Source organism: Vipera ursinii (genome assembly GCF_947247035.1).
Source record: "Vipera ursinii genome assembly, chromosome: 2".
In the NCBI taxonomy this organism is placed as follows: domain Eukaryota; kingdom Metazoa; phylum Chordata; class Lepidosauria; order Squamata; family Viperidae; genus Vipera; species Vipera ursinii.
The window spans coordinates 147,995,086-148,006,859 of NC_139513.1; the positions used below are offsets into that span (position 1 = coordinate 147,995,086).

Consider the following 11,774-nt stretch of genomic DNA (forward strand, 5'->3'; position numbering starts at 1 on the left):
CATAGCAAAAATTCAAACTTTGATTTTGACCATACAACTGAACATGTGCTGGCTGTAGACCTATTCCAGCCCCTTGCTGTTTGTCGATTCCCAGAATGTCAGAGTTCTGTATTGAGATGCTGCTCTGATAGCATTAAGTCTGTCTCTGATGTCCCAAAGGTGCTTTTTCTCATCCAAGAAGCTTCTCCGGCTCTGAAGAAATACTTCTTGAGCTGAAGAAGCTTCATGGATGAGAAGCAAAACATCTTCAAAGAAAAACAAGGAAGTCTAGTTGCCACCTGAAAAAGCACCTTTGGGATAATAACTATGACCTGGATGGCTGAGAATCTCCATAGACATCTGTCTCCGATGGTTCCGTCCTACCGTACAGCACCAGCATGCAAAACATTGCAGCAGTGAAGTTTCCTTTTGCTTCTGGTCACTTCAGCAGCTGGACATCCTTTCAGCTTCTGTTGGGCCATTCTCTTAAGCAGGAGAGCTGTTGGCACAGAACTTGCTCTCTGATCGTCCCGAGCAGTTCACTAGGCATTTTGCAGCCTGGCAAGTTCATCATCCAGCATAATGGAAACATCCTGAGTGTGTGTCCATGTGGTTTCCTTGGCACTGTGGGCAGAATATTGCATCTCTAGCCCTCTTGCAATGCTAGTTAGAGCAATGTTTCTTAGGGATCTACAAAATCAAAATTATGTGCTAGCCTATTGTAAGGTTTTCCACTTAGCCTCACAATTGCCCCAGCATTACTCAGGAATTTAAAAGAGCCAAAAGAAACTCCTGAGCTGAGGTTTCAGCAAGCAAACAACTTTTATTTTGATCAAAATAAATCTCTCTTCGTGGCTGGTAGAGAGATGAAGGAAACAACCGGGAAAGATGTCTTCCACCTTTTATACCTTTCCAGAATAAAAAGATCAGGTCTTTGTACCAGGCATGACAGCTCCAAAAAAAATTCCAAAAAAATTCCAAGATGATGACTCATACACAACAACCCAGGTTCCACCATAACTCCTTTTCCCCCTCCCCTTACCATGCTCTTTTCATGTAAGCAATCACCTGTACCTAAAGCATGAAACATTTGCTCTTATATAACTAATTTCCCAATATAAAGCATCTACAAATCTGCTTGCACATAAACAAAGATGATTACAAAGTATCACTACTGTGTGATTTAAAAACCCAAAATTTGATACTCACAACTCAAAGAGAAGTCTGGTTAACAAAAAGAAAGATTTATTGAAAAGAAATTGAAAATAATAAAGAAAGAAAGCGTTTGCAAACACGGCCTCTTAGACCCTTCCCAAATTGGATTGGGTTCAAAGACCGCACTGAGCAAGTTTCAAACCAGGCAATTATACTTCCTTTTCTCGATACATGCCCCCCTAAGAAACCTAAGTTGGTCTTTGAAGTCATTTACATTTCTAAAAGATTTTCTTTGAAGCTTTTTACACTCAAAAGACTTATTGTAACAACTTCCTTACATCCATTACAAAGAAGAAAAATAACAGCTCTCAAAAGAAACCAGCATGGCTGCATAAAGAACTCTCTGATAAACTGAAAGATAAAAAGGACAAGTTTAAGAAGTGGAAACAGGGGCACATAACTAAGGCAGAATATCAGCAAATAGCCCGTGCCTGCAAAGATGAAGTGAGGTAAGCTAAGGCTCAAAATGAACTAAGGCTTGCAACCAAAGTCAAAAATAACAAAAAATGCTTCTTTCAACATATAAAAAACAAGAAAAAAAGTAAGGAAATGATTGGTCCATTAGTGGGGGAAAGTGGCAAGAAGGTGACAAGCAATAGGGAGAAAGCAGAACTATTTAACTCATTTTTTGCATCTGTCTTTGCACAAAGGGAAAAAAACAGTCCAACCTACCCAAACCAGTGCCATAAAAAACAGAATAGAAATGCAAGTTAAGATAGGCAAGAAAATGGTAAGTGAGCACCTGTCCAGCCTAGACGAGTTCAAATCACCAGGACCAGACGAATTACACCCCAAAGTTCTCAAGGAACTGGCAGACGTGATCTCAGAACCACTGAGCTATATTTTTCATAGATCCTGGAGCACTGGGGAACTACCAGAGGACTGGAAGAGAGCTGATGTAGTTCCCATCTTCAAAAAAGGGAAAAAATAGATCCAGGAAACTACAGACCTATCAGCCTGACCTCAATACCTGGGAAGATTCTGGAAAAGATAATCAAACAACAAATCAGCGAACACCTTGATGCAAACAAAGTCATCACTAAAAGTCAACATGGGTTTGTCAAAAACAGATCATGCCAGACAAATCTTATTACATTCTTTGACCAAGTGACAAAATTAGTGGACCAGAGGAACGCTGTAGATATAATTTACTTGGACTTCAGTAAGGCATTTGATAAAGTAGAATTGCAGCAGTGAAAATGAATGTACTGCCTAAATTTTTATTTTTATTCCAAATGATACCGATTCTTAAAAAAGACTCTAATCTGGAAGAATGGCAACGGGGTGTCAATAAATTTGTGTGGGCAGGGAAAAGGCCACGAGTTAAACTTAAGATTATGCAGGATACTCGTGAAAGAGGTGGTCTTAAAATGCCCAATCTTAAATTATACTATGAAGCTGCTGCGTTAGCAGGAATAAGTGATTGGATTAATTGTTAAAGATAAAATGTATGTTAAAACTTTTCAATAAAAAAAAAGATAAAGTAGATCACAATCTACTACTTGATAAGATAGAAAAATCCACCAGATAGAATCCACCAGATGGATTTGTAGCTGGCTGACAGGTCGTACTCAGCGTGTGGTCCTCAATGGAACTGCATCTACATGGAAGGAAGTGTGTAGTGGGGTGCCCCAGGGCTCTGTTCTGGGCCCAGTGCTCTTCAATATCTTCATTAACGATTTGGATGAGGGGATAGATGGGGAACTCATCAAATTTGCAGAGGACACCAAGCTGGCAGGAATAGCCAATACTCCAGAAGATAGGCTTAAGATACAGAAGGATCTGGACAGACTCAAACACTGGGCACTATCTAACAAAATGAAATTCAATGGTGAAAAAAGTAAGGTTCTACATTTAGGCAGGAAAAATCAAATCCACAGGTATAGTATAGGTGGTACCTTGCTCAATAGTAGTAACTGTGAGAGGGATCTCGGAGTCCTAGTAGACAATCACTTCAATATGAGCCAGCAGTGTGCTGCAGCTGCCAAAAAAGCCAACACAGTGCTAGGCTGCATTAACAGAGGGATAGAATCAAGATCAAGTGAAGTACTAATACCACTTTACAATGCTTTGGTAAGGCCACACCTGGAATACTGCATCCAGTTTTGGTCACCATGATGTAAAAAAGATGTCGAGACTCTAGAAAGGGTACAGAGAAGAGCAACAAAGATGATTAGGGAGCTGGAGGCTAAAACATATAGGGAACGGTTGCTGGAATTGGGTATGTGTAGTTTAATGAAGAGAAGGGTGAGGGGTGACATAGCAGTGTTCCAATATCTCAGGGGCTGCCACAAAGAAGAGGGAGTCAAGCTATTCCCCAAAGCACCTGAAAGCAAGAAGCAACGGATGGAAACTAGTCAAGGAGAGAAGCAACCTAGAACTAAGGAGAAACTTCCCAACAGTTAGAACAATTAACCAGTGGAACAACCTGCCCCCAGAGGTGGTGAATGCTTCAACACTGGAGGTTTTTAAGAAGAGACTGGACAGCCATTTGCCTGAAATGGTATAAAGTTTCCTGCCTGAGCAGGGGGTTGGACTAGATGACCTCCAAGGTCCCTTCCAACTTCTTCTTCTTCTTCTTCTTCTTCTTCTTCTTCTTCTTCTTCTTCTTCTTCTTATTATTATTATTATTATTATTATTATTATTATTATTATTATTGACTATCTTATCTTGTTTACTTGCAACCTTGGGATGTTCCTATCTTCTTTGAAGCTTTTTAACATTTCAAAAAAAAAACTTTGTTGATTACCATTTGTGGGACCTCTGTCTGAGCAGGAAATAGATAGCCCCACATCTTAGTGTTACATTTGATACAATTCATTGGTGTTACATTTTATACAATTTATAAAAGAATAACTTTTATTTATTTTCCTTTAATTCCACCCTTTTTCTCTTCTACCTGAATTATTCTTTTATACTTTTAGGAATTCATCATTCCCTAAATTTTCTGTGGAAGCAAGTTGTTATATTCTGAGTCTTCTTTCCCCAACCCATTTTCCTACCTTAATTATTAACATTGTTTCTTTCTTCCCACACTTTTGTTGTCATGCTCTTTTCCTATAAGCAATCCCCTTTACCTAAAACATGAAAAATTTGCTTTTATATAACTAATTTCCCAATATAAAGCACCTACAAAGTTGCTTGCACATAAACAAAGATACATATACATGATTACAAGCTTTCACATTCTGTCAGAGACTTCTTGGACATATTCCTTATATGTAATATCAGACTGGGGTCTAATAATACAGTTTAGGGCCACAATGACAAAATAGAGAACCCATTTGGTTGGACAGTCCTTTTCTTTCTAAGTCAAATTAAAATAAGAAGTGATGTTCTCTCAAGCTTCACATTTAAAAATGAAACAATTGTTTGGGGCAGATCAATAAAAAAATGTCTTTGAACTGAAGGAATCTCAAATGTGGTTTCCAGCTCAGGAAGATCAACTTGAACCGACATTTGTATCTGGTTCAATTGATAGCAAGTTCAAATGATACTGAAAAATCCATTGGTCTGGTTATCTTGAAGCACACCGGGTTGCAGGAATCCTTTGATTATGCCAGGTTGGGTAGGATGTGCAAACATATTTGGCATTTAATGAGTACACCTGTCTCCACACTTAGTCCATTTAGCTTGATTACAGTCAATAGCTTTACATGCATCAAAAAAAGTTTCTGGCACTTTTCCATAAGTCTGGTGTTATTCTTCCCCAAAAGGTAATGTTTGTATGTTCCTCCATATGTCCATATTTAAAGTTGTTGGTAAAGCTGCACTGTATTGACAGGAGCATGACAAGTGACCCTGTTGCTCCTTTGCAAGTGGAATACGTAGTCTTGTTATAAACACAACTCCCTTTTGCCCATGGTCCTTCCTTCTACCAAAGAAGGTACGAGGGAAACAACAGTAGCAGAAGAAAAACATTGCAATACACAGTCCAGGTTCCAGGAACATGATTTCCAGGGTAGTCCAATCCATTGAGGTTTTTCTCATACTTGGATGGAAACAGTTCAACAGGTGAGGCAGGTTGAAATTTCATTTGCAGGCCGTCCAGCTGCAGAGCTTGTCACTGGAGAAGGAATGATCGGACTTTCCATGGACTCATGCCTTGATTCCTTAAATCAGGAGGACTTGTCATGGTTGAGACCACTCAGGACTGGTATTTCTAGGTGACAGTTCTTTTCACCTGAACCCACTCTCCAGGAACAACAATGGCCAGAGACAAGTGGTAGGGCAGCCTGGGCCTGTACTGAGATAGAAGACAAAACCTACACCAGATTAAATATTGAGTAATTTTCTACTCTTCCTCATTGACATTCTTGAAAGTAACAAAAGTCTCCCATACATCATTTGAAAGGGACAAAGACAGTTTTCCAATTAAGGCCTATACTGAAATGGCCTCAACGCCAAATTTTGTACAGCTTTTTATTTACTTGTATTTATCACAGATTTGTTTAACTAAAATATAAATACAACCGTACACCTTTTTTTAATCACTAATATCAATATTACTAATATCAACCTTAAGCATAATAAAATCCCTTCAGGGTCTTCCTTAATTTTCAAAGTGCCAAGGGGTCCTCAGAGGAAAAAAAAAGTTTTAAAAAAACACTGAATTAGAGCATTGGCATTTGATAAGAGACCTATCCCGACGATTTTATTTTCCCCCCTCAAAACGTATCAGAGGAGGAGTGCTGTTCCCGCACTACCAACTGTGGTAGGATGGAGGGTTTGTTGTCACTGTGTGTTGGGGGGAGAGAGCGCGGAGGGGGGGGAGGCTCAGTTAATCTCAATGTACACATGTTGTACTTTGACAATAAAGGTTTATATTTATATTATATATTATTCAGTATTGAGATTTAGCGCGTTCGTCTGTAGAACCCGATTAGTGACGGTGAGCGAGGCAGAGGGAGGAATTTTACACCTGAGTGCCTTTTTTTGTTGGTTTTCTTTTTTTAAAAAAAAAAGATCCAGGAAATCTTGACTCCTCTTCCGCCCTTTAGTTTCGCGACTCGAACACGAATCTCTTCCAATCGGGCGGGGAAAAAAAACAATGTCCTGAAAGCGAAAGGGAAAGGAACCATCTTCTGGCGCGCGCCCTTTGTTCTCCCGGGCTCCTTTTCCCGCCACGCGGCCCTCAGGCCAGGCGGGAGGAGGGAGCGGCGTTTCGATCCGCTCTCCGACCCGGACCCTCCGCTAAGCGAAGCCCCACCAACTGAAAAGCGGTCATGGACGAGAAACAGAAGCTGCTCGGGGTCCTTGAGGAGCTGTCAGACAAGGAGCTCAAGACGTTCGTTTTTTTCCTGCCCGACGCCATCCCGGGCGGGAAACGCGACACTGATTCTCGGGTGGAGCTAGCGAAGCTGATCCTGCGATATTACCCCGAAAGAGCCTTAGATGTCCTCGTCGACGTCTTAAACAGAGTCCCGAGGAAAGATCTCGTCTCGCAACTTCAGGGCGAAGCGAAAGGAAGGGGTCCCCACCGTGACGGGACCGAAGAAGAGAGGGAAGCGGGGGCGGCGGCGGCAGCAGGTAAGCATAAAGGCGGTCAAGCGGCCGCAGACTGAGCTCAGTAGAGACGCAAAGTTGCTGTCCTCAACCTTATGCGGGATTATCCGGGGTAACAGGGCATTTAACCGGTAGCAAGAATCGCCTCCGCCCGATTGCCCGTAGAGCAAATTGCAAATACAGCAATGTAGTTCCATGCTGCAGCCCAGAAAACCTCTGGAGACTCATTGCGTTTTACAAGACAAAAAAAAATCAGTGCAGGAAAGGAAAGGCTTTCAAATATTCTCGAGTTTTTAAAAAATAATCCAGCACAATTGAGGCATAGGCAGAAGGCAGCTGGGGATGGAAATGGGCAGGCAGAAGAGAGTGGGAAAAGTACGGAAATTAGTTTGAATATTGTTGGTGGCCAGACTTGCATTTAAACCTAATCACTGGGACTGGGATGGTTGCTGCTAAGTGTCCTTTCTAGTTATAACTGGAGAGGAATTCCAAAGAAAAAGAGAGAGGATACACTTTTTAATAATAAAGCAGATGCTAAAAGGATGGAAAGAGCAAATACAGAATAATGTTTGTTAACGTAGATCAGGATACCCATAGAAGTTAATATTTATATCTCAGAGTTGAACTGACACCCCCGTCCCCCCATCAACATTTCCCAATCTTGACAACTTCAAGATGTGTGGCATTCTGGTAATTGAAGTCCCTACATCATAAAGTTGCCAAGAATGAGAAACACTGACACAGATGATATCTTTTTTTAAAGCAGTAGTTAAACTGGTCAAATTGACATAAGAAAAGAGTGACAGGGCCTCCTTGATCCACGACTCTGGAGCCAGGTTACTATGGGCTTGCTGCTTATTGAGATTGCTGGTTGACTAAAATTTATCAACAGTTTTAGTGGCACATTACCAGAAAGAGTTGGAGGGCACAATACAGTTCATGATACCATAGCTATGTTTTCTTTGATAGCAACCGCTTACAGTTTTTCCCCCCAACTCAAAAAGTATATAATGTAGCCTTATTCAGGAGGGGCTTCAGCAATAAATAGAGATTGAGAGATTAAGTCAACGGTTTTGCAGAACAGATGAGCTTACGAGAAAAAGAAGGATGTAAATAAAATCCACTGAGCATAGGCTGAACTGATGCAACACCAAAAATAGATTGGATGAAAGCAGAAGCACTTGAAATGCTCAGGGTATGGATGTTTTAACTTCAGAGGAACTGTCCTGATATCCCCCAAAGTGCTGCAGTCTAAGTAGAACCTGCATGGCAAATCTGCCAGTAAGAATAAGCTGCACTGTCTCTGATGGAAGCGATGAGTAAAGTCATGGGCCACCGGAGTCAGGTGCCATCTGATGTGGCAGACATAAAGCAAGGTTTTCTTCTGCTATCCTTTGTAGTTGACCCCAAACTCTCAAGATTCCAGGACAGCCAAGGAGCAAGCAGCTGCTCTTGATTTGGGGATTATTCAGAATGTGGGGTGGTGTTTTTTTTTAAAAAAAAAACACATATCCCATGAATTATGATTGACTCTTGACTAGCAAAATTAGGACTCAAAAATTACTCCTTGTAGTTTCTGAAAAGCCTCTTAGCTTGCAAATAAATCCATGAGAGTTGTTTACCTACTTCGACAAAGTGACTAAACTAATAGACCAGAGAAATACTGTGGACGTAGTATACTTAGACTTCTGTAAGGCATTGGATAAAGTAGACCACAACCTACTCCTTGGTAAGCTAGAAAAAGGTGGAATGGACAACATCACCATCAGATGGATCTGTAGCTGGCTGGCAAACTGTATCCAACTATTAGTCCTCAACAGCCCTACATCCACATGGAGAGAAGTAAGCAGTGGGGTACCACAAGGTTTCGTCTTAGGCCCAGTACTCTTCAATATCTTCATCAATGACTTAGATGAGGGAATTAAAGGGGAACTCATCAAATTTGCAGATGACACTAAACTAGCAGGAGTAGCCAACACCCCAGAAGACCAACTCAGGATCCAAAAAGATCTAGACAAACTTGAACAATGGACCCTATCCAACAAAATGAGTTTCAGTGTGGAGAAAAGCAAAGTTTTACATTTAGGCAGGAAAAATCAAAGGTACAAGTACAGATTGGGCGAGATCTGGCTTAAAAATAGTAACTGTGAGAGGAACCTTGAAGTCCTAGTGGACGATCAGTTTAACCATGAACCAGCAGTGTGCAGCAGCAGCCAAAAAAGCTAATAATATCCTGGGTTGTATAAACAGAGGCATAGAATCAAGATCACGCGAGGTATTAGTACCGCTTTATTAAACTGTAGTAAGACCACATCTGGAATACTGCAGCCAATTTTGGTCACCATATCACAAAAAAGATGTTGAAAGTTTGGGGAAAAAAATCAGAAAGAGCAATTAAGATGATCAAAGGCCTGGAGACTAAAACATATGAAGAATGGCTGCAGGACTTGGGTTTGGGTAGTCTAAAGAAAAGAAGAAATAGGGGAGACATGATAGCAGTATTCCAGTATTTGAGGGGCTGCCACAGGGAAGAGGGGGTCACGTTATTCACCAAATAGCCATCCTGGAAATAGTGAGGGAACGGCCCCCACTGCCTTGGCCCTGGCCCAGAGACCCTCCTTCTGCCAGAGGCCCTCAGATCTGTCCCACTCCTGCCCAGGCCCCCATAGGCACCCTTGATGAGAACGATGTAGAGCTGGCCACGCCCACCCAGTAGGCCACACCCATCCAGGCCACACCCACCCGGCCCCTTGAGGGCAACCGCAATGCTGATGAGGCCCTCAATGAAATTGAGTTTGACACCCCTGGACTAGACAGTCACTTGTCTGAAATTGTATAGGTTCTCCTGCTTGAGCAGGAGGATGGATTAGAAGACCTCCAAGGTCCCTTCCAGCTCTATTCTATTCTGTAATATTTTTATAGTGTTAGTAAAGAAACCATGACCCATTCTTTCTACATATAATATTGGCTTACTCCATTCCCCCTCCCTACATGACCCTCAAGAGAGCCCTAGTGAAGCCGCTTCCTCCTCCTCCTCCTCCTCCTCCTCCAACCCACAGAACTGCCACCCACTTTGCTGGGGGATGGATAATTTCCTTATCAGATTCCTTAATGTTTCAATAGTAGCAGAGCTCCTATTGTACTGCCTTAATTGGAAAAGTTCTTAAAAATTCAGATGTATCAGCCTTGAAGGTGTCCCTAATGAATTAAATACCACAATTAAATATCAAAAACAGAACAGAATAGAGTAGAATAGAATCCTTTATTGGCCAACTGTGATTGGACACATAAGGAATTTGTCTCTGGTGCATAAGCCTGTACTTGCCCTTGATCACGAATTGAGTGCAGGAAATGTTTTATAACATTTTGTATTATGTCATAAAATATTTAATGATAATTTTATTATAAATTGTTCTATAAAGTTTGTCAGATTTCAGTTCCACAGGAGTCATAGATCCTGGATTTTGGGTGCATTCTGTAAGGAAGCCCATTTGCGGTACCTTATTTCAAAAGGTTTTACCCTTTAGTGCACCGTTTCACCCAGTTAAAAGTTACAGACACAAAAGTTTTAGTAGTATACAGATACAAGGCCCATTACTATAATCAACCAGCAGTCATTATATAGCTTGTGGTATATGTGTTTGTGCCTTCAAATTGGTTCTCATGATGACGGCATGAACAAGTTCATACAGGTTTTGGCGACGTTTATGGAAGTGATTTTCATTTTCTTCATGTAGATGGTTTCATGTCTAAGGACTAAAATTCACAGTCTCCCAATTTATAACCATGATGCATTTAACTGCTATGCCAAACTGTACTGTAGAATGATACGCCCAAATTAAAATAATTTAACAATAAAATCCCTGCTCAGTTGCCTAGGAATACAGCAAGCAGATGGCTATTTTTTATCTTTATTCTATTTATCCCATAAAAACTAGATTATAATCCAGCACTGTTTATGACCCTAACCACCATCATATAATCTTGCATGATGACCTGGGTGTTCCAGTAGTAACATTTGTAGTATTAATTCCTTGAATAGATGTTAAACAAGAACAGATATTCCTCAGTTAATGACCCCTCATTCAGTGGTGGTGGTAGTAACAACTCTTTCTTGGCAAATTTGCAGTATCCCATAATCATGTGCTTGTATTTCCAACCTTCCCTGCTGGCTTCCCATAAGCAAAGTCAGTGGGGAAGCCAGGAGGGAAGGTTGCAAGTAGCCTGGCTACTTGCTACTTGCCATTGCTAAGCACTGAAGTCATGTGATTTCTGTTGCTAAGCAATCACTTTGCTTAGCAACAGAAATCCTGGTCCTAATTATTGTTGTTAAGCGAGGGCTACCTATATGATATTATCAGAGATAATAAAAAAGAGGTGTCAGCTCATCTCTTTTACATCTATAATTTTTCTCTTCCCCTCTTATCTCATTTTTCAGCACCACCCAAGCTGGTTTCACAAGAACAGCTGATGAAACTAGCCAGGAAAATGGGGAAGAACTGGAAGGAGATTGGGATTTTGTTCCTGCGTATGGATATTTCACGTCTGGAGCAAATTCAAGAGGAGCATTCTAAAAACGTTGTCATGCAAATTTTCTCCATGCTGTGGGCCTGGAGGACCCGTGAAAAGGACAAGGCCACTGCAGACCGCCTGTATAACATTCTCAGCCAGGAAGGGGTAGAACTCGACTCTAGTGCCTATGCTTTTCTTTTAGAATAAAATACACCCGGAAGAAGGCCATCCAACTGTGCAGAAGATGAGCTGTCTCACCGCCTGTGGTATTCAGTGTTGTCATTAAATGCCAATGTTTCTATTCAATGGGATGCCGTTGTAGGGAATTTTTTATACTATCAGGAGAAACAAGGTGCTTTGGAACAAGCGGGGGTGCCTTCTTAATTAAGATATACATTTTCCTCTAATTGTATGGCTACTGTGTGAGCCCAGAAAAAGATAGGCCTTCTTTAAGGAAATGACAAAGGTGCAGAATGCAGGACCCCAACTACTTAAAAGCATATTCTTATATTCTTTGGATCTGAAGTGCTGCAAAGTACTAGTAATAAGTAGGTTGGTGTGA

The 11,774-nt window shown here is 41.1% G+C and overlaps 1 protein-coding gene across 1 annotated transcript; it reads left to right on the forward strand.

Moving 5' to 3' along the window:
- Positions 1–6,258: 6,258 nt before the first annotated feature.
- On the forward strand, positions 6,259–11,512 carry LOC310634077 (uncharacterized protein). The gene is made up of 2 exons (XM_083352130.1): positions 6,259–6,724; positions 11,139–11,512. Exons 1-2 carry the CDS (start codon positions 6,421–6,423, stop codon positions 11,417–11,419), a joined length of 585 nt encoding a protein of 194 aa, XP_083208256.1. The 5' UTR covers positions 6,259–6,420; the 3' UTR covers positions 11,420–11,512.
- The last annotated feature ends 262 nt before the right edge of the window (positions 11,513–11,774 follow it).

What these genes read in the sequence shown, in the direction of transcription:
- LOC310634077 (XM_083352130.1), top strand. Translation starts at nt 6,421, where the DNA reads ATGGACGAGAAACAGAAGCTGCTCGGGGTCCTTGAGGAGCTGTCAGAC. An exon ending in GGGGGCGGCGGCGGCAGCAG is followed by an intron (nt 6,725 to 11,138) that starts GTAAGCATAAAG and finishes CTCATTTTTCAG; the next exon opens with CACCACCCAAGCTGGTTTCA.